Source organism: Dreissena polymorpha, chromosome 7 (genome assembly GCF_020536995.1).
Source record: "Dreissena polymorpha isolate Duluth1 chromosome 7, UMN_Dpol_1.0, whole genome shotgun sequence".
NCBI lineage: Eukaryota > Metazoa > Mollusca > Bivalvia > Myida > Dreissenidae > Dreissena > Dreissena polymorpha.
This window is the reverse complement of record NC_068361.1, coordinates 5,176,798-5,204,436: the sequence shown is the minus strand read 5'-3', so window position 1 is coordinate 5,204,436 and position 27,639 is coordinate 5,176,798. Positions and strand designations below refer to the sequence as shown.

The following is a 27,639-nucleotide window of genomic DNA, read 5'->3' as shown; positions in this document are numbered from 1 at the left end:
GTCCCAATCGAATGTTTCATTGTTTATTAATATATCCCCTTCTGTAGTTGAGGGTTGTACACATCAGACAGCCAGAGAGAGATCACATTAGTTCTCTTATTTTCAGCGACCCGTTTAGGGCCTCGCATGTTGATTAGAAAATTTGGTGGACTTATGAAAGCGTCGTATTAAAAAGGACAATGTATAATCAATGAAAACTCGTCGATTCGTGTACGTAATTATCCCATCGAATTACGCTACAGCATTATCTTGGGTAAAACATAATGCTTAGTAAATATGGCATTACGTTGGGTAAAGTTGACAACATGGTAGGTCAAGTTGACATTATGTTTTGTTATGTCGGACTTATATTGGGTTGAGGTGACATGACGTTTATTAAGTTCGCATTATTTTGGGATTACGCTGGGTTCAGTTGACACTTTGTTGGGTGAAGTTTACATTATTAATTTTTATGTGGACCAGCGGGATACAATTTGGTCAGGTTGTTATTACGTTTTGTTAGGTTCATTAGGACTTCTTCGATGCAGAACGAATTAATTGTCGGATCGTCTAACATGTGCGCTGATATAAATAGAGCATTCTGATCTTATTGCAAAAAGAAGTTCGATGTCGCTCAATTTCATTTAAGTTCGATGTCGCTTAGTTTTATTTCAGTTTAGTCGTCATTGTTTTATTGCAAAAATCAGAAACCCCACATGTATCAAGACCGAAGAACATGTAACAGAGTGACTCCTATGTATCTCCCACTTTCAGGTAGTGGTGATAGAATTACAGAATAAAATATGAAATAGCATGACTACGTTACAGTTTTCTTCTAAACATTAAACGTAAACATGAAATAACAGGTAACGTAATTAAGTTTTCGGACACTTATAAATACAAAAGTTCGTGTCCAAACATTAAGAAACATATTGACGATCGGATAGGAGTATGACCTTCAAACCCTCGACAACACTAAAGAACGATAAATGCCATAATTGTATATCGACGCGGAAATATGTCGTTCGATTTTGCCCGTCAATCCATTCAAGCCCTCAAGCATGCAACAGCGATTCGAATCAGAGAATCCAACACGCCAAATTGCGGAATAATATATATGTATTAGTGGTGTTCTCGTTCTAGCGGGAAAGACTAGTTACACGTCACTCATTCTAGACTTACAGCGGATTTAAAAGTCGCAAAGAAAATCGGCTCGTACATTTGGCGTGTCGGCGTGTTGTCTGCCTCATGCCAGAACCGGAAAAAAAACTTATCGATTTTAACTGTGAACCATAGTACAAGATCAAATAACATGCACGTTACGATGTATCTCATTGTCCACATAATTTCGCAAATATGTTTTATTGTAAAACTGCCTGAGTGTATCACATTGATTGACGGCTTTACTGCAGGTGTTAACAAGTAAGAATCTAATAAATCAGTCCATAAATGTAGTAAACGCATTTACTGCCATGTAAAAATAGCAGTAAATTCGAGCCGGACGTTGCATTCTAAGCTTATGTTTTAAGAATGATCAACTATGTGTGAAACTCTTGTGTTTCATATAGAGGAATTCGAAAATGATACATGCTCAATCCGACAATATTACGTAATAATTAATCGATAAGTTTAAACGTACACTTCTATAGCTATGTATTTTTTTTAAACAGAACATAATACAAAAAAAACATATTTTAAGTGTTACTCTGAGCATTTATGTGGTGTCATACAATTAACGCTAGTTCAATTGAAGTTGTAGAATAAAGTACTGCGCAGCACCAGTATTATAATTTATATCGATGTAAGACATAGTGATATACTTATGTACGGTGTAAATTTAATGCAAAATGCCATACACGCTAATGCACATAATTTTTTTCGATGCTGAACTATGCCTGCTTGAACATCATGGTGATGGCAGCCAGCGCTAACCGGTCCGCATCACTAAAACCATACATCATGTACCGCGCTTCGTGTGTTTCCGGTCCGCCATATAGTGCATTAGGGTTAATAGCATCAAAACAGGCATTGTACCACCAGGCTCCTCTATACGTCTCTGCACAATTCATAGGGTGTTTGTCCACGTCGTGATCGTACGTACTGAATGCACAGCCGGCTGCAGAATTGTTGGGCGCACCATTGAGTGAATGTTTGAAAACTAAAAGAAATATTTGATTCCGTTCATATGCTGTATAATGAAAAATGATATTACATATATGAAATTATAAAAGCATATACACAATTAATATTAATGATAAAGGAACATTTAATAGGAAAAAAACTTAAAGACTTTATCAACACCATACATGCTTTTGATCCGATTGCTGTTCATGAATGGTCATATACAATATTCCTGATATTATAATCATTTGACTATCGCAGTGTTTAAATATTGCACGATTTAAATATTTCATAAAGAACATACATTGCTGCAAGTCGACAGTTAAACAGGAATGTTATTCTCAATTTAATTGAAAATCATATTGCAGACGACGGCATTAATAGTGCATATAGCGTAAGTTGTTCCAAAAACGCATTTGTATCATTAAGTTATGAAGCAAAGACCATTATAGGCCATTATAGTTTTGCAAGCAATGGTCCGGAAAGTGGTATTTACTTATACTACATTTCTCGAAAAACCGTTTTCGATAAACAGCTTACCATAAAACGCATCATAAAACGAATCGCTATTGAAAGAAAAATTACCAGTTCACTTGTTTGTTATCGCATATATGTCGGTTTAGCGATAGCTTGTTAAGCCTGTAGACAGTTTGCATTTACTACTCACACTATTATTAATTTTAAAGTTTGATTTGAACCATATTGTTTGAACAATGAAATTGTAAAATGCGGTTTGCAAATTATAAACCAGTTAAATTCAATACGTGTCATTGACTTTCATAAGAACCTTTGCCGCTGTAAGCTGTATACTATTTTATTTTTATGTGTCTATATTGGCTCAACTAATTTTCGCGTCCAATAGGTCTACCCGCCCCTGCGTTCGTCCGTAAGTCCCACACTATTACCAGATTGTACTCGTTGTTTAGTTCGGTCTGGTGGAACATTTTTCGTTTAAATTGTTTTTGATGGTTTAATTAAAGCCTAGAACAGAAAGTGGCTTACCACCTAGTGATTGTAATCGTGACCCAATATTAATTGTGTAGTTAGTACCCGGCTGCAGACTGAAATTTTCGTAAACATCGTATCCTTTTGTCTCGCCCCAACGTTTGAAATCCACACGCAGTTGATAGGCACCACTTGATGTTATCTCTTGAATGAATTTCAGTCCTGAAATGTTGTTTGGATTAAGCACGACCCGTTTTGGCCATTATAAGTCATACGTAAGGTCGCTTTTTATAACAAAACTTAACATTGAAATAACTCCAAAAGTATATTATATTATCTTGGAACTTGGTGTACGTATTAGGCTATGGGTTGTCAATCAATCTTTCTGTCTACTCCTTCCTCGGTCTGTTCGTCAGCAATAACTAAAATGACTGATACAATGCAAGATGGTGGTGGGACAAACATAGATTATACATATCAAGGGCTATTAAGACATTTTAGTGTTCGACGGATATAGAAGGTCAGGTCACTGTTTATAAAACAAAACTATAATAACAAATAATATTGTAGTTATTTAACAACTAGATAGCATATTATAATGAAGATTGGCATATGCATTTAGCTATAATACAGTGAAGAGGGGTGGAGGCTCTTTGCTCACAAAGTCCATGGTTGTATTTATTCATTTATTTGTACACGACTACCAATACAGTCAATTAGTTTAAATCTATTTATTTGATATGTATTGCATCGACAGCCCGAGGCTTATTTGAAACGCTCTCGAGTCCATTTTCTGGGCCTAGAACCAGTACTTGGTGTCCATGGGGTGATCTTAAGTACGCTCCCAGAGTCGGGATCGAACCCATGACCTACCGGTCGCTAGACGGACACCATTTCATCTACGCAAAGGCGACCTTTAAGTCAATTGAACTACAATAAAAACAACATTAAAAAATGAAAACAGATTAACAACTTAACATGTTGTAATACACGTCGATCACAATGGACGTGCGTCCACCCACCGGAAGGTCTGGGCAAATGAAAGCGTGGTCAATAAATTCATAAGGAACTTAACAGTTCTATTGAATGACAATTGGTATTCTTGCATCGGATCAATTATGATAATTATTGGATACTACAACTTTGAATAGCCTTCCAAGGCACAATGGACAAAGGAAGAAATTCTCGCAATCGTTTTTTGAAGTTTATCCTTACGAGCATGAGATTGCATTATGTGTGGACCCGGATTCTGCCCCAGAACTCCTACCTATTTAACTTAATATACTCTAAAATTGTGTACGATGTTTGAATTATTGCTGCAATTTAAAGCTATTTAGTTGTTTCATTTTTCTAGCCATAGCATTGAAAAAGAAGTTAGTAGACAATTGAGCAATATTAAGAAATCATATATTTTGCAAACATTACCAAAAAGGAAACGATAATTCTATAATTGAAGAGCATGTATATTTTGAATATTAATTTATTGTTGAAGTTAGGATATATTATCTGTATACTTGCTGTTATGGAGTAAATATTTTAACGTATGTATTTTTTTTAAATGAAATTGTATTTGTATTAAACATTATTTAATAAATGTTAAACACATTTAAATACAACACAATATCAATATGTTCTATAATCCGATGGTTATCAGCTAATACAGTATTTCTTTCTTTATATGTTAATAATATGTGGTTTTAATCTTGGCATGTACTGTGTGCATGTACATTTTGTGATTTAGATAAAATAAACTCATTTGACTTGACTTGATTAATTGAAATATGAAGCTCAATTAATTAACTTTTTAAAACCATGTGAGAAGCCATCCACCCATAATGGCGGCGGGGGAGGTATTCTTAATTGTGTGCAATACTATCTATTGCGTTTTTGGATGTACACCTTCCTTTAAAAATAATAGCTAATTGAGTAGCATTAACATTTAGTAACGGGAACTAGATCATACCCAATACAATTCTTAGTTTTGTTTATGTGTGTGTCTTAGTGGTTTTAATGTGTTTGACTATTTAGAAGTAAGTTCTGATACAGTTAAAGTTGGTTTAATTGCATTTTACCTTATTGAGTAGAACATGGAACAAGAAACTTACCGAGCCAGTGTTCGCCGTCCTTTTGTCCGAACCCGTTTTCATATTCACTGAAGTTTCGATAAAAATCCACACTGCCATTAAAGCGTCTTTGGAAAACCTAAATTATATAATTTCGTGATAACACCAATGCCATCAACAACTTCATTCATAAACCATTTATTGATTTATAAATTTCGTGTAGTGCATGCTTATTAAGTATCCAGTGTCTTTAAATACACATCAAATATATTATTGATATACAACATTTTAATAACAAATTACCGTCCATCCCCCACCATCCGTTACCATGTCACAATACACCTCTATCTTGGTGTGGGTGAGAGGGGTGGTGACGGTGTACACACCACTAAGCAGAGCAGCACCACTGCTTAGTAGCTCCGAGCAATCTTTCACTGAGCAAAGAAAACAATGTATGAACACGTTAGGTACTTGGTATTATTAAAGAGAGCAACCTGGCCAGGTATTCACATGATAATATTTTTTAATCGTTATCTCAAAATAGTGCAAGCCTATGTTGTAATAACAATTGACATACTTTTTACCATAGCTATCTATTACCATAATATTGAATAAATACACTGTCATAAGTGTACTGATTAATGATAACTAGATATAAAGTGGATAATTACCTTCACATGAAGATGTGTAACAACCTTGCGTTTGCGTTTTAAGACTGGCAATATCTGATGTTATGCGAGATATTTCGTGTATTGCATTCAGAGAAAGATTCGTCAATGACGCATTTAGACGCATTAACCCTTCGTCGAAGTAAGCACGCGCGTAATTATTATCTTTTTGACAGACAACAAAGCTGTCGTGAACCAGCTTCTGTGTAGCGCTCAAATTCGCCTTTGTTTCAGTTTTGATGGTGTCTATTTCTGAACGTAATGACTTGTCCGTACTTTTTAATCCAGAAACATTATTATTAAACATTTCGAGAAGATTTCCGATTTCAAAATCATGTTTTTTTCTAATTTCGTCAAATTTCTTTCGAAGAACTATGTTTTCGGATTTTTCATTTTTAAATGCATTTATTACATTTTTATATTGACTCGCCACAGCTCCACAATCACATGACAATTGCTGCGTTATGGAAACTGGTTGTTTGTCATTTCTTTCTACCTGTCCAGATTCCGTTAACCTGTTGGACACCGTAGAAATATCCCCAATTCTTCGTTTTCTTTCTTCATCCATATCCTTTCTTAAATTTCGCAGTTCGTTAAAAAGCGTAGAAATGTCCTCTCTAAATATATCACTTTCTTCTTTTAGAGCCTTTCGAATCACAAGTACATCGTCTCGAATCACGAGTACATCGTTTTCAAGTCTGTCGAATCTTTTAAAAATTCTCGAGGACGATGTTTCACTTAATAATTGTGAAAAAACAGTTTTAAATAAGACTAAATAAAGCATGTACATTAACATTTTGTTTTTAAAATCCATAACTAAACTTTTATATTCCAATCGTTTAACACGCAGTAGTAATACGGGAATCGCAACTGCGATGCACACGAAAGATACGGCTAAAATAGATTAGACACTGGGTTACCTGAAAACGTTTGTCATGGAAACCGAATCGCTGAGCACTCACGTTGATCGTTATACCTGTATTGCGCAAACTGTTACTATGCAACATTGAAGTAAAATATACGGCGTTTCGGTTAATGCGATACATATTTTCTGCTAGATAGATACTAAAGGTACTTAATGTAAAAAGTAGCATATCGATAGAAAATTGAGTAGTATCTTTGTAATACTTTGTTAGACGATAAATTGCATGTCTTAATAACGAAGTACTGTTAAATATTACGAACTCGTTCAAAACAAAATTATACATAACAATTTTATTTGCACTTTCGCAGTGTTATTCTTGAAACACAATGGGCTTCTTAATTCTAGAAAATAAACTGGACAAAGGAATGGGCAATTTTATCATACTTTTCTCTTTTCGATTAAAATATCTCATATACCGATACCTGCTTAGTTTTAATGACGTTTGAAAGTAATATATCCCGTTCGGGCTATACTTTTTGAAAAACACTGCGTGGGGCTAAAAGAAGTAGCGCGGGTTTTCCGTACAGTTCTTTCGAGCTAATAATCGGTAGGCGCTTATTCAATATATAAACCAAATAAAGTTTTATGAGCGCAATATTTTCACATAAAATGTGCACGATCAACTCCATTGTTATTAAGAGCACGGGATGTTAGTATCAGATATCTGATGTGATATAGTTAATATTACCCACTCGAAGAGTAATCTGTACATTGGTACGTCATGTTAATATCATAGACATTTTCTGGTATATAGTAAATATTATCCCCTCGAAGAGTAATGTGCTCATTGATAAGTCATGTAAATATCATAGACACCTTATGGGATATAGTAAATACTACCCCCTCGATGAGTAATGTGCACATCGGTACGTAATGTTAATATCATAGACATCTTCTATGACATAGTAAATATTTCCCCCATCGAAGAGTTATGTGCACATCGGTACGTATAGTTAATATCATAGGCACCATTTTGGGATAAAATAAACATTACCCCCTCAAAGAGTTATGTGCACATCGGTACGTCATGTAAATATCATAGACATTTTCTGGGATAAAGTCAACATTACGTCGTGTGCACATCATTGACATCTTTGTGGAAACAAACGCCATCTCGGAGTACACTATTTTCAATAGCACTCATATGTCTATAATATTTATATCATATGGTACATTTTTATTATGTAGTTACACGACTTATTATTTTATTCCTTCAACTCGAGGTATAGCTTTTATACAAACAGAACATGTTTTTTTAGCATTTTTCGCATTTTTACATAAAATACTTGTATCGGTAATTCTGCTATTTTGCATAAATATACTGTTTTTAGAATAATCACACACGATAATAATACTAAAACGAATACTTATAAGAAGTAATAATAATAATAAAAATAATAAAACAAAATATGTGAAGTAGACCACACGCGGATGAAATCAAAGTCATCAAAGTGTCCTGATTAATAAGCATGTCATTTGATGTTGTAAAGTAAGTTGTGCATATAGTGCTAAAAACGTGTGTTGTATTAAAATAATTCACAGTTTTAGACTTATTTATTATTATTATTATTAGTATTATTATTATTATATATAATTTTAGCATAAATGCCCCGTGTCATACGTTAGATGGGTTTTCGAACATATCTAAGCCGTTTAGCTCATGACAGGCCTCTGCATCTTTATTATCTGATTATGAGTCGAAAAAAGTCCGCTATTGAGACCATTGTCTTTGTATTGAAACCGTTTATGACATTATGGCGGACATAGTAGCTCCCGACCTGACAGTGCGCATGCGCCGGCTAGTCTGGAGGAGCGCTGGATGCATATTTCCTAAGATCCATTTCCGCATGACGTGGTCCATTCATTAATATTTCAATTTTGTTATCGCTATTCCACGTTCTCTGTTCCACGGGGCCAACATATATGACTTCATCAGTCACGCGATTTGATGACGTCACGTCTTGGCGTTCGAGCAACCGTAGATCGCAAGCGCATGCATGATGGTCAGATATTTCTCTGATTCCAAGATAAATTCGAAAGAGAGCTTGTCACCGTGGTTCTATAAAACACAGACGGAACGTTTCGCCTCCTAAAGCAGCACAAACGGATGGGCCCATATAAGTGTGAATTTAAAAGTAAAATTATATTTTCATTGTGTATGAAACGCGAGGAATGGTATGTGTGGTTATACCTATTTAAGACGATTATTCTGATTAACAACCACCCTCTCGTATTTGGAAAAAACATTCAAGTTGTTCCTTTATTTTAAATACTGACATGAACCATGGGATCGGCAAATAGCAATTGCTCGATCATTTATTTACATTTATTTAATGCCAACACATGATCTCGTGCCACTACTAGATGATGCTCATAAGATTTGATCTTTAACCCTTTGCATGCTGGGAAATTTGTCGTCTGCTAAAATGTCGTCTGCTGAATTTCTAAAATTAGCATTTTCTTAGATTTTTTTTCAAAGAATACTATCAGAATAGCAAACAGTTTGGATCCTGATGAGACGCCACGTTCTGTGGCGTCTCATCAGGATCCAAACTGTTTGCAAAGGCCTTCAAAATTCGGTTCCAGCACTGAAAGGGTTAAGTGAGTGCCATGTTATCACATCAGCTGATCTTTCTTGTCATTAATAACCGCCGCTGTTACAAGAATGTTCTATTTACATTCGCTTTTACTAAAACACAATTCTGCCTAACAGCCCACACATATTACTCTCGCATCAACTATTCAGCTGTGTTTTTAATGTACAATATAAATGTTTCATACCGGCACTTTCAATCGTGATACATCGACTTTCTCCGGAATCATCCGCAAGATATATACTGATATATGCAATAAATCGTCTGCTGATCCAGAGTATAGCACTTTAGAATCTCTAAACTAGTTTTACCTTCACTTGCAAAACCACGAAAGCAAGTCATTGATGGCTGAATTAAAGATCGTCATAGTAACCCAATGCAGTATAATTATGAGTTTAAGATTGATTAATAATTTCCTGTATCAAATTAAAGAATATCTATTATAGAATAACGTTTTAAATCATTTATCGTGAGTGGCTTAATTCTCTGGAAGTTTTAACGTCTTACCCAGGAATAATTAACCCATTTATGCCTAGTGGACTCTCCCATCCTTCTAAATTGGATAAATTCATTTCCAAAATTAGCCAAGTCTGGTATATGTATTTCTATTTTTATAATATTTCTGACAGAAATTCATTTAAGCAAACAGCGCAGACCCTGATGGGACGCTGCATCATGCGGCGTCTCATCTGGGTCTACGCTGTTTGCCAAGGCCTTTTTTTCTAGACGATAGGCATAAATGGGTTAATAATTCATTCACAAAACATACATACTTCTGAACTTCCCTGCAAGCTAAAAATAGTATGAAACAACGCGACTGACAATGCCAGTGCTGTATCTTGTTTGAAACAATACACAACGTTCCAAGGTATCTGTTTGGTCGCGTGTATTGTGGTTTCCGTGAAATGACTACTTTCACCTTCGTATTTGAATTCATACTAGATAACCACATGTACATGTTTGTATATGTATACATTGATGTGTTTTAGTCTGAACTATTAAAATACCAAAGTTACGGGAAACCAATACCGTTCTTGTGTCTAATGAGTAAAACTGCATTGTATTGTTAAAATAGTCAGTAAATGTTTCCCCTTCATAATTGTACAGGCACATTTCAGGCAAGTTTGTATGCTGACGGTCTTCAAGTGTGAACCTGTGAGAAGCTTGTTCACCTACCACTGCGCGCTTACCGGAAAGCGCGCGTAAAGAAAATTGAACATCACGATTTATGTATAATTCAATGGTTATATTTCAGAAGTGCTTTAAGTGATCTGGTTGATTATTAAATTTGGCCTATATATTTTGCCCACAATCAATATAATTACAATTTCACCTTTAAAACCCACCCTAAGTCTGCATGCAAATTAATTAGAAACAAAATTACAGCACATTTCCTGCATCCAAACTAAACATATCAAGAGTATAGCACTTTTATAGTTTTTAAATGTCATTCCTCACTAGATCAGCCTGGTACCTACCTATACAAACAAGTCAGCACTGTATCTTAATCTCATCTGAAGTTATCGAGCAAAGTTGTCAAGTTTTTAGCAACTTTAATTCTGTATTTCATGGGCGTTTGTCGGTTACCACATACGATGATCCCCAAAACATTTGTTACGTTTATATGAAATAATATTATACTTGTTGCAGTTGAATGCAAATTTTAAATTGAATTTCAACTTAAACGCAACCTTATTTATAACAGTGGATATCATATTGCTATAAACCTGGTAAAAGTTATATGTTTTGGTTAGTGACTGTGTCAAAAGACCTTGGATTTATATGCAAAGTTGGATTACAATATACGTTAGATACATATAATTATCGGGTTATTGCTTCCAAAGTTAACCTGACTGTTCCAGACATAAGCTGTGTGTTAACTGGGAGCAATTCTGCTAAAGCACTGGTTGGGATATCGGCCTTTGTCAATTATTAACATATGATTATCCTCAAGACATGTGAGAAGTTTAAATTAAATGTCTGTACAAATTAAAAAGATATGTAATTGCGTTACATGCATACTTCAACCTAAATTTAAACTTTCCAGTACACCTCAGCCGGGCTTGAATATTAAAACAAATATTTGGCGAAGCCATTCGGTATATGATATTACGAAGGAACTCCAGTTCGTGACGATATGCGACAGCGCAGGCAAGGAAAATTGAATGCTACGGACTGTCGGCGAGAGCCGAGGAAATATTCTTCGCCTGCGGTGGAGACAGCGTCAACGAGGCGAGGGCACAGCTTCTGGTTTACAAATCCACGGGTGTTCTAGGCCGATTTATAGAAAGCGGGGCGGACTCCAAACCGATTTTAGTTCTCCGAGTTAATTGGTGTTGAGCCACACGGCAGCACGGTTGACCTCTCCGATCTCGACCGAGGAGTCGTGGCGTTCCACGTCAAGTAGAGCGTCTTTCCGGATTCTGGAGCCGACGGCTTAAGTCTCCTCACGGAATCTCCGTCGACGCCTTCTAATATGTCTGATCTTTTTTTATTGGTCAAGACCTACTCTTTCAGCGCAAAATCAGTCCGACTATACTGGCCGATTTGATTATCAATTTGCATGAGAATGACAGCTTGCAGATAATTTTCGCAAATGTTTGTAAGAGTTGTCCCTCTTACTATTCGCATTTGTACGTTCAATTTCAATGGTTAATTTAAAATAACAGTACAATTCCATTACCAGACATGAAAAATGATAAGATTGACTTATCAGGAAAAAAAACACTGACTACTAAGACGAACAATTATACTGCATAAAAAGTCGTGGAGTACACCAATGCGTCAGTTTAAAAAAACCCTTAGAGTTAAAACAGTTTTCATTGATATTTTGTTAATAACGAGAACGTTTCATAGTGTTTATTGATTACTACAATAAAAGAAAGCAAATAAACATATATTGCTTCATTTGGCCATGTTACTATTTCGACGAAAACTTTGGTTTTGGACCAGAAAGTGTAAGATCGGACTTGTATCCAAACGGCAATTTCAATCCACTTTCCAAAAGACTGTTTTACTAAGGAAATACGAAGCTTCTACGTACAACATCTTCGTCACCCTAAGGCCCTAGGTGAAGCTTCCGCCACTCCAACTCGTTCCTAGCCACAGGAACGCTGCATTCCGGGTAGCAGCGGTTGAATTCAACGTAATTCCCAAAATGTCCAGAGTGCTGTTCTTTAACCGTTTGCATGCTGGGAAATTTGTGGTCTGCTAAAATGTCGTCTGCTGAATTTCTAAAATTAGCATTTTCTACGATTTTTTTCAAAGAAAACTATCAGAATAGCAAACAGTTTGGATCCTGATGAGACGCCACGTTCTGTGGCGTCTCATCTGGATCCAAGCTGTTTGCAAAGGCCTTCAAAATTCGGTTTCAGCACTGAAAGAGTTAGACAGAGGGGGTAATCATGTGATAAACAGGATGGCGACGTCCATGCCGAGACTGGTATTTTTTCGTCGTTTTATACCCTTTATTACTGTTATTAATTGTTTAAATGCCGCTCACTTTCCAGCCATTTCAGCAAGCGAATGATAAGCGTCTATTTCGTAATCGAATTCGCTGTATATATCGACTTTACTCGCTGTGAATTTACTTAGTGGAGTTGTAATGAGGTAACCCCGCTGGAAAGTGAGCGGCATTTAAATATAATAAAAATAGGAATAAAGGGTATAACATGGCGAAAAATACCTGTCTCGGCATGGACGTCGCCAATTTGTTTGGCACGTGATTAAACCCTCTGTTAGAGTATCGTACCTTTTTCTTCAGATGTTGTCCCACTCGCATCCACTGTAGAAGTGACCATTGTGTGCGTGTGTGTATTTCGAAGTTTATGTGGTCCATTTCGAGCCAGAGGCAGCTTTATGTGTGAACCTAAAGTGTGTCACAGCACTCCTACCTTATTAACTTACTAGGCTCAAGAAAGTTGGGACGAATTTTGAATTATAGCTGATAATTTCCAGCTTTTTCATTGTTATAATAGACATACAAAAATAAAAATAGTATTACAGTATTACCCATCGTACAACGCGAATAAGCACTCAAGTAAGTTGCGCAGCGACACCGTAGGACACAATGTTTATCGGGTCTTACTGTCTTGTAATTTAGTTAGTACCGACCGACAGAATGACATTTACCAAGCAGTATCTTTGCAAGGGGCTACGCATGATAAAATGGTGTTCCTACAGTGTCCGAACTTCATTTCTGATTATATTTCTTATTAACGTAAGTGCATGAAATCATACATAAAAATGAGATTCCCGATTTCGCTATCATTACATGAATAACTACAAGTGCAAAATATTGAAAATATGAGTCCTTGTAAAAATGTCCAAACTTACCGGGATCTACCGAACGATGACCTTCGATGTTGTCATATTTTTAGTCTTCAGAGGATGTAAGCAGGAACAGATATTTTTTGTCGTAACTGTCTAACCCAGGGGTTATACCTTTCTCGACCTTTGTATTTGTTCAATCAAATCTTCAGACAATTACCCCCGGGACGATAAAGTGAATGGAATATTCGTAGTTGGGAAAAATACCAAAACTGCGCGAAAAAGTGCAATCTATATTATTTTAACTCATTTACATTAACAGATAATTTCATTGACGATCTACTTTGTGAACTTAGTAAAGGGCAAAATTAAATTACCGTTTTTAATTTACAGGAATGCTGCATAGCGTTTTGCGAACTGAGTGTTCAGCGCGAAATTATTGTATGCCATACAGTTTTTGTGCGCTCCTTCATATTTTGCACTTTGTCAGGACAAGAGTGTATACCTAAATTATAGGGACTTTTCACAATATTTCAGTCGGTAGTTAAACGTAAGCCGTCATTCTGGTTTTGCAATCGTGACCTCTTTTTAAATGCATTGCATTGCATTCCATCTCGCATGGTATCATGGTCAGTGCGTGGTCAGCCCGCCAGGAAATCGACTTACTGAGGCGAAACTCAAAATATCTTAATACCAGAAATACCTTAAAAGAAAAAAAAAATCGGCGTATGTACTAATTGTAATGAACACATGGCATAGTTTATTTTTATGTGTTTTAAAGAATAACATGATATATATACCATTGTTATTTATTTATTTAGAACAACTCCCTCAATCAGTATGTTTATATGTAGATCGCTATGACTCATTGTACAATATATCGGTAATCCAGGGAAATGACTGTGTACGACATTTGAAATATGTATGGAAGATTTGCGTTTGGTAAATTACCCTAATATGGTTTAATTTCGTTTTAAAATAGTATGTCTGTGTTAATGTATATATACATTATCAAAGTAATATGATAATAGATGCTACCTTATAAACGGGAAAAAGCTTATTTGATGTGTGCTTAAGATTACATGCGTAATAAATGTTTGCACATTATCGTGTCACAAAACTTTTAAATGGTGTCAGAACAAAACGTAATTGAGCGAAACAATAAAATGTAATTTGTTTTAAGATGAATACACAAAAAACACGTCTCAGAAGGCTTTAGATATAAGAAACCCCTAAGACTTAAAAAAAAAAACTTTAATGAGAATCGACATTTTTCTTCTCTTTTAAAACAATGTAACATTATAAACAAATCTTGGACAGAAGGTGACGCATTTGAAGAATGAGAAATTTGAGAAGATGAGTGGAAATTAATTTTAAACTATTGTACATTACCAAAGTGCTGCCCCAACAACATACTTTTATCAATCTTTACATGTTTCTATTTACAGAGGTGGGGCATGCACGTTTTTGTCGAACCCCTAAGCCAGAATTGGATTGCAGCATTAAATTTCTTTGAAAAAAAAACCCACAACAACATGCATATGATAAATTAAGGTACACGTCAGGAGGAAGTAATTTCTAAATATTCAAAATATGTGTATTCTATAATTACAACTGTGTTTTATTGAATTATGTACATATGCAGGGATGTCATTTAGTTGTAGGCCGGAAATAAAAACGAGCATTTTGTATCGCGTTTTATCAATCTTACCAGACCACATATAACGTTGAAATTTCGGCTATTGCTATCAGGTACACTGATTTTAATGGTTAACTTTATTTTACGAAATATTCGTTGATTTTTGAGTTTTTATTTGGCTAGAATAGTGTTAATATGTTTCCGATACTTACGACACCAGTAAACTTAAATTATGTGTGTTCTTTTCGATTCACGCGTCACATTTTGGCATTTATATTTTCCTTTTCTGTCTGCATAGGTACATTGTATTAAGATTACCGTATTTTAGAAGCGTATGTGGTTTGTTATTAATTCAGGGGAATATGTGAGGTTCGGCCTGCCCTCCTCCTGTCATCCTTTTGAAAGAAACTGATATTTTTGGTTAGCTGGCATTGTAACGTAACGACCTACTTTTGATAGTAGTTCAAATAGTAGATACATGTATAAATCGTGGCAAATGAAAATTATTTCAGTCCAAACTCACACTTCAATTAGTGTTTGTCACTACGTGTTTAATTTTGTTTATATTCCTATTAATTTCGCCCAACGCATAAATGGTGTATGTAAGCGATAAAACTGTCAGACATGTTTGTTCACGAAAGTTTTGCATAACATCGGATGATTCCGTATGTATTCGTTATATGCCCCTTGCATTCGTCATATTTCCGTTGTTACTGTTGCACGCGTTATTTTGCACATGTTCCCTTTGGAAGTATTTCACACGTCGCAATCGAATGTTTCAAGGAATATTAATATATCCTCTTCTGTAGTTGAGGGCGTATACATCAGACAGCCAGAGAGAGATCACATTAGTTCTCTTATTTTCCGCGACCTGTATAGGGTCTCGCATCTATGTTGTTGATTAGAATATTTTGCGGACTATTAAAAAGGACAATACAATCTCAATGAAAAATCGTCGATCCGTGTACGTTATTATCCCATCAAATTACGCTATTGCATTATGTTGGGCTTAGTTGGCATTATGTTTGGTTAAGTTAACATAATGCTTCGCTAATATGGCTTTGCGTTGGGTTAAGTTGGCATCATGTTTGGTCAAGTTGACATAATGTTGGGTTAAGTTGGCAATATGTTGGGTTATGTCGGCATTATATTGGATTAAGGTGGCATTATGTTTATTAAGTTTGCATTATTTTGAGTTAAGTTGGGATTATGCTGGGTTCAGTTGATTTTATGTTGGGTGAAGTTGACATTATTAAATTTTATGTGGACCAGCTGAATATCATTTATGTCCGGTTGTCATTACGTTATGCTAATTTCGTTCGCATTTCTTCGGTACATAAAGCATAAATTGTCGGATCGTCTCTCATGTGCGCTGATAGAAATAGAGAATTCTGATCGTATTGCACATAGAAGTTCGGTGTCGCTCAGTTTTATTTAAGTTGTCTGTCGCTCAATTTTATTTAAGTTTCGTCATCAATTTTTTTCATTGTAAAATCAGAAACCCCACATGAATCAAGACAGACCGATACCTGAAGACCGATGGACATGTCACAGAGTGACTCCGATGTATCTCTCACTTTCAGGTAGTGGGGATAGAATAACATGATTAATATAAAATCGTGTGACTACGTCACAGTTTACAGGTACCGTAATAACTCTTAGTTTTCGGACACTTTAACATTAAAAATAAAATCGTGTCCGAAAATTTAGAAACAAACAATATTAAAAAAATAAGTATCCGAAAATTTACAGCCAAAAATTACAAGTTTTTAAAAACTTAGAGACAATTAAATTATTGAATTGACGATCGCATACGGGTATTAAATTTGTACAGAACGACAACAAAGGAATCAGGCACTCTGATTTAAAAACCGAAAAAATATATGGATTGTAACTGTGAACCGTAATCCATGATCAAATAACATGCAAGTAACGAAGGTATCTCATGGCTCACATGATTTCGCAAATATATTTTATTGTTAACACTGTCTGAATCGTTTCATATTGCTTGACGGTTGACTGCAGGTGTAGACAAGTTAGAACTTATAAATCGGTCCATAAAATGTAGTAAACGCATTCACTGTCATGTAAATATAACAATAAAGTCGCGCCGGACGTCGCATTTATAAGCTTATGTTTTAAGAATGATCAATCTGATGACTGTGTGTAAAACTCTTGTATCTCATATAGGAATTCGAAAATGATACACGCTCAATCCGACAATTGCATTTTGTGCGTAAGAATTAATCATTTATTTGAAACGTACACTTCCACTGTTATGTATGTATTTTAAAACAGAACATAATTAAACAAACATTATTTAAGTGCTACGCTGAGCTTTTATGTGCTGTCATACAATAAACGCTGGTTCAATTGCTTTTGTATTATTGAAGAATAAAATACCGCGCAGCATGTATTATAATTTGTATGGATGTAAGACATCATGGACATAGTGCTATAGTTACGTGCGGTGTAAATTTAATGCACAATGCTATACACGCTAATGCACATAATTCTGTTCGATACTGCACTATGTCTGCTTGAACATCATGGTGATGGCAGCAAGCGCATCAAACGAACCATATAACATGTACTCAGTTGAGGGTGATTGCGGTCGGCCATATCGTCCATTTGGGTTAATTCCATCATGACAGCCATTGTACCACCAGCCTCCTCTACATAGCACTGCACAATTCCTATCGTATCCTTTGTCAACGTCGTGATCGTACGTACTGAATGCGCAGCCGGCTGGAGAATACCAGGGATTACCAATGAGCGAATTTGCGGAAACTAAAAGAAATATTTGATTCCGTTTATATGCTGTATAATGAAAAATGATATTACATATATGTAATTATAATAGCATATACCCAATTAATATTAATGATGAAGGAACATTTCATACGAAAAAACTTAAATACTTTATCAACACTATAAATGCTTTTGATCCAATTGCTGTTCATGAATGGTCATATACAATGTTCCTGATATTATAATCATTTGACTATGGTAGTGCTTAAATATTGCACGATCAAAATATTTCATATAGAACATACATTGCTGCAAGTCGACATTTAAATAAAATTGAAAATTATTTTGCAGACTACTGCATTAATAGTGCATATAGCGCCAGTTCTTCCAAAAACGCATAAGTATCATTAAGTTGTGATAGCAAAGACCATTATAGGCCGTTATAGTTTTGCAAGCAAAGGTCCGGAAAGTGGTATTTACTAATACTACATTTGTCGAAAAATCGTTTTCGATAAACAACTTACAATAAAACGCTTCGCTATTGGAAGAAAAATTACCAGTTCACTTGTTTATTATCGCATGTATGTCGGTTAGCGATAGCTTGTTGAGTCTTTAGACAGTTTGCATTTATTACTCACAGTAGTAATAATTTTAAATTTGATTTGAACCAAATTGTTTGAACAAAGATATTGAACATGCGGTTTGCAAATAATAAACCAGTTTAATTCAATACGTGTCATTGACTTTCGTAAGAACATTTGGCGTTGTAAGCTGCATACCATTTTATTTATATGTGACTACATGGTCTCAACTAATTTGCGCGTCCAATAGTTGTCGGTCTAAGAAGTGACTCACCATCCAGTGATTTTAATCGTGACCCAATATTCAATGATGTACCGATTAATACTAACTAGATAAAAAGTTTATAATTACCTTCACATGAAGATGTGTTACAACCTTGGGTTTGCGTGGCAAGGCCATGGCAATCTCTCCCGCCATGTAGCGGTGCTGGATTGTCGCAAGCTCGAGTCCGTGTCTGGTTACAGTGAGATGTACATAGAGACCATTCAGTCCATGAGCCCCACTGTCCATCAACTTAAAACAGTAACATACACAGGCACGATGACCTCATATTATAATGAACAAGAGGGCCCAGATGGTCCTAGTTCGCTCACATGAGAGGAGTCGATTCATTCAATCTTCACCAAATGTCAAACTTGACCTAAATATTGTCCAGACAAACATCGTGGTCAAGTTTCATCATTATTTCATCTGCGAGTCATGATCAATGTACCTATTGAGTTTCATGATCCTAGGCGTAAGCATTCTTAAGTTATCATCCGGAAACCATTTTTCTAGGTTGAGTCACCGTGACCATGACAGCAATTGTGTGCATACGTTTTTTGGCACTGTGACCTTGACCTTTGACCTAGTGACCTGATAATCAATAGAGGTCATCCGCGAGTCATGATCAATATACCTATGAAGTTTCATGAACCTAGGCATAAGCGTTCTTGAGTTATCATCCAGAAACCATTTTACTATTTCAGGTCACCGTGACCTTGACCTTTGACCTAGTGACCTGAAAATCAATAGGGGTCATCTTCGAGTCATGATCATTGTACCTATGAAGTTTCATGATCCTAGGCATTAGCGTTCTTGAGTTTTCATCTAGAAACCATTTTACTATTAAAGGTCACCGTGACCTTGACCTTTGACCTAGTGACCTGAAAATCAATAGGGTCATCTTCGAGTCATGATCAATGTACCTATGGAGTTTCATGATCCTAGGCATAAGCGTTATTGAGTAATCATCTGGAAACCATTTTACTATTTCGGGTCACCGTGAACTTGACCTCTGACCTAGTGACCTGAAAATCTATAGGGGTCATCTACGAGTCATGATCAATGTACCTATACAGTTTCATGATCCTAGGCCTAAGCATTCTTGAGTAATAATCCGGAAACCATTTTAATGCTTTGGGTCATCGTGACCTTGACCTTTTACTTAGTGACCTGAAAATTAATAGGGGTCATCTGCGAGTCATGTTCAATGTATCTATGAAGTTTGATGATCCTAGGCATAAGTGTTCTTGAGTTATCATCCGGAAACCATTTTACTATTTCGGATCATCGTGACCTTGACCTTTGATCCAGTGACCTGAAAATCAATAGGGGTCATTTGCGAGTCATGATCAATGTACCTATGAAGTTTCATGATCCTTGGCATAAGCGCGCTTGAGTTATCATCTGGTGGACGGACGGACCGACATTAGCAAAACAATATACCCCATCTTCTTCAAAGGGGGGGGGGGCATAATGAGAAAACTGCCCCCCTCCCAGCAGCCATGTTATTCAACTGACCGGAACCATTTTTTAACTCAACTCTCGTATCAAGGAAACAAAATGTTCTGAGCAAATTTCATGAAAATTGGGCCAAAAATGTGACTTCTACTGTGTTCACATGTTTTCACTATATACATATAGAGATAAATGCCCCGCCAACTGGCGGCCATGTTTTTTCACCGATCCCGACCATTTTCAAATATGTCCGAGATATCAATAAAACCAATGTTTCAACCAACTTTCATGATGATTGGGAAAAATTGTGACCTCTAGAGTGTTTACAAGGTTTCTCTATAGCCAAATAGGTAAAAACAGCCACTATATAAATATAGAGAAAAATGCCCCGCCCACTGGCGGCAATGTTTTTTCACCGATCTCGACCATTATTGAACTCGTCCAAGACATCAATTGAATCAAATTTTGACCAACTTTCATGGTGAATGGGCAAAAATTGTGACTTCTAGAGTGTTTACAAAGTTTCTCTATAGCCAAATAAGGAAAACTGCCCCGCCCACTGGCGGCCATGTTTTTCATTGGATTGGAACCACTTTTGAACTCAACCAAGATATCATTAAGACAAACATTTTGAAAAAGTTACATGAAGATTGGGCATGAAATGAATTTCTACAGTGTTTACAAGGTTTTTCTTTTTGTTTGACCTAGTGACCTAGTTTTTGACCCGGCACAACCCAGTTTGGAACCCGGCCAAGATTTTATTGGGACATAGCTTCTGACCAAGTGTCATGAAGATGGGACAAGAAATGTGGCATCTAGAGTGTTTACGAGCAAATGTTTACGGACGGACGGACATACGACGGACAAAAACCGGTCACAAAAGCTCACCTCAGCAATCAGGTGAGCTAAAAACGTTGTTATATATGAATTTACTCAGTGGAGTTGTAATGAGGTAACCCCGCTGGAAAGTGAGCGGCATTTAAATATAATAAAAATAGGAATAAAGGGTATAACATGGCGAAAAATACCTGTCTCGGCATGGACGTCGCCAATTTGTTTGGCACGTGATTAAACCCTCTGTTAGAGTATCGTACCTTTTTCTTCAGATGTTGTCCCACTCGCATCCACTGTAGAAGTGACCATTGTGTGCGTGTGTGTATTTCGAAGTTTATGTGGTCCATTTCGAGCCAGAGGCAGCTTTATGTGTGAACCTAAAGTGTGTCACAGCACTCCTACCTTATTAACTTACTAGGCTCAAGAAAGTTGGGACGAATTTTGAATTATAGCTGATAATTTCCAGCTTTTTCATTGTTATAATAGACATACAAAAATAAAAATAGTATTACAGTATTACCCATCGTACAACGCGAATAAGCACTCAAGTAAGTTGCGCAGCGACACCGTAGGACACAATGTTTATCGGGTCTTACTGTCATGTAATTTAGTTAGTGGGCCCCTGCAGTTTCAATCCGTGTAGATATCGTGAAAGAAATTCGTCTGCGGACCTTAAGTACCGACCGACAGAATGACATTTACCAAGCAGTATCTTTGCAAGGGGCTACGCATGATAAAATGGTGTTCCTACAGTGTCCGAACTTCATTTCTGATTATATTTCTTATTAACGTAAGTGCATGAAATCATACATAAAAATGAGATTCCCGATTTCGCTATCATTACATGAATAACTACAAGTGCAAAATATTGAAAATATGAGTCCTTGTAAAAATGTCCAAACTTACCGGGATCTACCGAACGATGACCTTCGATGTTGTCATATTTTTAGTCTTCAGAGGATGTAAGCAGGAACAGATATTTTTTGTCGTAACTGTCTAACCCAGGGGTTGGACCTTTCTCGACCTTTGTATTTGTTCAATCAAATCTTCAGACAATTACCCCCGGGACGATAAAGTGAATGGAATATTCGTAGTTGGGAAAAATACCAAAACTGCGCGAAAAAGTGCAATCTATATTATTTTAACTCATTTACATTAACAGATAATTTCATTGACGATCTACTTTGTGAACTTAGTAAAGGGCAAAATTAAATTACCGTTTTTAATTTACAGGAATGCTGCATGGCGTTTTGCGAACTGAGTGTTCAGCGCGAAATTATTGTATGCCATACAGTTTTTGTGCGCTCCTTCATATTTTGCACTTTGTCAGGACAAGAGTGTATACCTAAATTATAGGGACTTTTCACAATATTTCAGTCGGTAGTTAAACGTAAGCCGTCATTCTGGTTTTGCAATCGTGACCTCTTTTTAAATGCATTGCATTGCATTCCATCTCGCATGGTATCATGGGTCAGTGCGTGGTCAGCCCGCCAGGAAATCGACTTACTGAGGCGAAACTCAAAATATCTTAATACCAGAAATACCTTAAAAGAAAAAAAAATCGGCGTATGTACTAATTGTAATGAACACATGGCATAGTTTATTTTTATGTGTTTTAAAGAATAACATGATATATATACCATTGTTATTTATTTATTTAGAACAACTCCCTCAATCAGTATGTTTATATGTAGATCGCTATGACTCATTGTACAATATATCGGTAATCCAGGGAAATGACTGTGTACGACAATTGAAATATGTATGGAAGATTTGCGTTTGGTAAATTACCCTAATATGGTTTAATTTCGTTTTAAAATAGTATGTCTGTGTTAATGTATATATACATTATCAAAGTAATATGATAATAGATGCTACCTTATAAACGGGAAAAAGCTTATTTGATGTGTGCTTAAGATTACATGCGTAATAAATGTTTGCACATTATCGTGTCACAAAACATTTAAATGGTGTCAGAACAAAACGTAATTGAGCGAAACAATAAAATGTAATTTGTTTTAAGATGAATACACAAAAAACACGTCTCAGAAGGCTTTAGATATAAGAAACCCCTAAGACTTTAAAAAAAAAACTTTAATGAGAATCGACATTTTTCTTCTCTTTTAAAACAATGTAACATTATAAACAAATCTTGGACAGAAGGTGACGCATTTGAAGAATGAGAAATTTGAGAAGATGAGTGGAAATTAATTTTAAACTATTGTACATTACCAAAGTGCTGCCCCAACAACATACTTTTATCAATCTTTACATGTTTCTATTTACAGAGGTGGGGCATGCACGTTTTTGTCGAACCCCTAAGCCAGATTTGGATTGCAGCATTAAATTTCTTTGAAAAAAAACCCCACAACAACATGCATATGATAAATTAAGGTACACGTCAGGAGGAAGTAATTTCTAAATATTCAAAATATGTGTATTCTATAATTACAACTGTGTTTTATTGAATTATGTACATATGCAGGGATGTCATTTAGTTGTAGGCCGGAAATAAAAACGAGCATTTTGTATCGCGTTTTATCAATCTTACCAGACCACATATAACGTTGAAATTTCGGCTATTGCTATCAGGTACACTGATTTTAATGGTTAACTTTATTTTACGAAATATTCGTTGATTTTTGAGTTTTTATTTGGCTAGAATAGTGTTAATATGTTTCCGATACTTACGACACCAGTAAACTTAAATTATGTGTGTGTTCTTTTCGATTCACGCGTCACATTTTGGCATTTATATTTTCCTTTTCTGTCTGCATAGGTACATTGTATTAAGATTACCGTATTTTAGAAGCGTATGTGGTTTGTTATTAATTCAGGGGAATATGTGAGGTTCGGCCTGCCCTCCTCCTGTCATCCTTTTGAAAGAAACTGATATTTTTGGTTAGCTGGCATTGTAACGTAACGACCTACTTTTGATAGTAGTTCAAATAGTAGATACATGTATAAATCGTGGCAAATGAAAATTATTTCAATCCAAACTCACACTTTAATTAGTGTTTGTCACTACGTGTTTAATTTTGTTTATATTCCTATTAATTTCGCCCAACGCATAAATGGTGTATGTAAGCGATAAAACTGTCAGACATGTTTGTTCACGAAAGTTTTGCATATCATCGGATGATTCCGTATGTATTCGTTATATGCCCCTTGCATTCGTCATATTTCCGTTGTTACTGTTGCACGCGTTATTTTGCACATGTTCCCTTTGGAAGTATTTCACACGTCGCAATCGAATGTTTCAAGGAATATTAATATATCCTCTTCTGTAGTTGAGGGCGTATACATCAGACAGCCAGAGAGAGATCACATTAGTTCTCTTATTTTCCGCGACCTGTATAGGGTCTCGCATCTATGTTGTTGATTAGAATATTTTGCGGACTATTAAAAAGGACAATACAATCTCAATGAAAAATCGTCGATCCGTGTACGTTATTATCCCATCAAATTACGCTATTGCATTATGTTGGGCTTAGTTGGCATTATGTTTGGTTAAGTTAACATAATGCTTCGCTAATATGGCTTTGCGTTGGGTTAAGTTGGCATCATGTTTGGTCAAGTTGACATAATGTTGGGTTAAGTTGGCAATATGTTGGGTTATGTCGGCATTATATTGGATTAAGGTGGCATTATGTTTATTAAGTTTGCATTATTTTGAGTTAAGTTGGGATTATGCTGGGTTCAGTTGATTTTATGTTGGGTGAAGTTGACATTATTAAATTTTATGTGGACCAGCTGAATATCATTTATGTCCGGTTGTCATTACGTTATGCTAATTTCGTTCGCATTTCTTCGGTACAGAAAGCATAAATTGTCGGATCGTCTCTCATGTGCGCTGATAGAAATAGAGAATTCTGATCGTATTGCACATAGAAGTTCGGTGTCGCTCAGTTTTATTTAAGTTGTCTGTCGCTCAATTTTATTTAAGTTTCGTCATCAATTTTTTTCATTGTAAAATCAGAAACCCCACATGAATCAAGACAGACCGATACCTGAAGACCGATGGACATGTCACAGAGTGACTCCGATGTATCTCTCACTTTCAGGTAGTGGGGATAGAATAACATGATTAATATAAAATCGTGTGACTACGTCACAGTTTACAGGTACCGTAATAACTCTTAGTTTTCGGACACTTTAACATTAAAAATAAAATCGTGTCCGAAAATTTAGAAACAAACAATATTAAAAAAATAAGTATCCGAAAATTTACAGCCAAAAATTACAAGTTTTTAAAAACTTAGAGACAATTAAATTATTGAATTGACGATCGCATACGGGTATTAAATTTGTACAGAACGACAACAAAGGAATCAGGCACTCTGATTTAAAAACCGAAAAAATATATGGATTGTAACTGTGAACCGTAATCCATGATCAAATAACATGCAAGTAACGAAGGTATCTCATGGCTCACATGATTTCGCAAATATATTTTATTGTTAACACTGTCTGAATCGTTTCATATTGCTTGACGGTTGACTGCAGGTGTAGACAAGTTAGAACTTATAAATCGGTCCATAAAATGTAGTAAACGCATTCACTGTCATGTAAATATAACAATAAAGTCGCGCCGGACGTCGCATTTATAAGCTTATGTTTTAAGAATGATCAATCTGATGACTGTGTGTAAAACTCTTGTATCTCATATAGGAATTCGAAAATGATACACGCTCAATCCGACAATTGCATTTTGTGCGTAAGAATTAATCATTTATTTGAAACGTACACTTCCACTGTTATGTATGTATTTTAAAACAGAACATAATTAAACAAACATTATTTAAGTGCTACGCTGAGCTTTTATGTGCTGTCATACAATAAACGCTGGTTCAATTGCTTTTGTATTATTGAAGAATAAAATACCGCGCAGCATGTATTATAATTTGTATGGATGTAAGACATCATGGACATAGTGCTATAGTTACGTGCGGTGTAAATTTAATGCACAATGCTATACACGCTAATGCACATAATTCTGTTCGATACTGCACTATGTCTGCTTGAACATCATGGTGATGGCAGCAAGCGCATCAAACGAACCATATAACATGTACTCAGTTGAGGGTGATTGCGGTCGGCCATATCGTCCATTTGGGTTAATTCCATCATGACAGCCATTGTACCACCAGCCTCCTCTACATAGCACTGCACAATTCCTATCGTATCCTTTGTCAACGTCGTGATCGTACGTACTGAATGCGCAGCCGGCTGGAGAATACCAGGGATTACCAATGAGCGAATTTGCGGAAACTAAAAGAAATATTTGATTCCGTTTATATGCTGTATAATGAAAAATGATATATCATATATGTAATTATAATAGCATATACCTAATTAATATTAATGATGAAGGAACATTTCATACGAAAAAACTTAAATACTTTATCAACACTATAAATGCTTTTGATCCAATTGCTGTTCATGAATGGTCATATACAATGTTCCTGATATTATAATCATTTGACTATGGTAGTGCTTAAATATTGCACGATCAAAATATTTCATATAGAACATACATTGCTGCAAGTCGACATTTAAATAAAATTGAAAATTATTTTGCAGACTACTGCATTAATAGTGCATATAGCGCCAGTTCTTCCAAAAACGCATAAGTATCATTAAGTTGTGATAGCAAAGACCATTATAGGCCGTTATAGTTTTGCAAGCAAAGGTCCGGAAAGTGGTATTTACTAATACTACATTTGTCGAAAAATCGTTTTCGATAAACAACTTACAATAAAACGCTTCGCTATTGGAAGAAAAATTACCAGTTCACTTGTTTATTATCGCATGTATGTCGGTTAGCGATAGCTTGTTGAGTCTTTAGACAGTTTGCATTTATTACTCACAGTAGTAATAATTTTAAATTTGATTTGAACCAAATTGTTTGAACAAAGATATTGAACATGCGGTTTGCAAATAATAAACCAGTTTAATTCAATACGTGTCATTGACTTTCGTAAGAACATTTGGCGTTGTAAGCTGCATACCATTTTATTTATATGTGACTACATGGTCTCAACTAATTTGCGCGTCCAATAGTTGTCGGTCTAAGAAGTGACTCACCATCCAGTGATTTTAATCGTGACCCAATATTCATTGTGTAGTCAGTACCCGGCTGTAGACTGAAATTTTTGTAAACATCATATCCTTTTGCCCCGTTCCAACGCTTGAAATCCACACGCACTTGATAGTCACCACTTGATGTAATCTCTTGAATGTATTTTAGCCCTGAAATGTTGTTTGGATTATGCACGACCCGTTTTGGCCATTATAAGTCAAACGTAAGGTCGCTTTTTATAACAAAACTAAACATTGAAATAACTCCAAAAGTACATATATCATCTTGGAACTTGGTGTACGTATTAGGCTATGGGTTGTCAATATATCTTTCTGTCTATTCCTTCGTCGGTCTGTACGTCAGCAATAACTAAAATGACTGATAAATGCTAGATGATGCAATTTGTTGTAATACATGTCGACCACAATGGACGTGCGTCCACCAGAAGGTCTTGGCAAATGAAAGCGT

General features: G+C 35.8%; 1 protein-coding gene across 19 annotated transcripts in view; it reads right to left on the bottom strand.

Annotated features, from left to right (window-relative positions):
• Nucleotides 1-1,794: 1,794 nt before the first annotated feature.
• LOC127837367 (angiopoietin-2-like) overlaps nucleotides 1,795-27,639 on the bottom strand; it is a 60,247-nt gene continuing 34,402 nt past the window's right edge. For 5 of the 19 annotated variants that reach the window (XM_052364338.1, XM_052364348.1, XM_052364343.1 and 2 more), the window contains 2 exons: nucleotides 3,103-3,267; nucleotides 1,795-2,137 (listed from right to left, as the gene is read on the bottom strand). In XM_052364338.1, the coding sequence (XP_052220298.1) occupies nucleotides 1,869-2,137; nucleotides 3,103-3,267 (434 nt within the window). In that variant the 3' untranslated portion in view covers nucleotides 1,795-1,868. Of the gene's footprint in view, nucleotides 2,138-3,102; nucleotides 3,268-5,150; nucleotides 5,248-5,411; nucleotides 5,543-5,779; nucleotides 5,804-17,661; nucleotides 17,994-18,887; nucleotides 19,050-26,026; nucleotides 26,361-27,100; nucleotides 27,342-27,639 lie in introns of those variants that run through there. The other 14 variants (XM_052364339.1, XM_052364350.1, XM_052364340.1 and 11 more) reach the window with 12 other exon arrangements.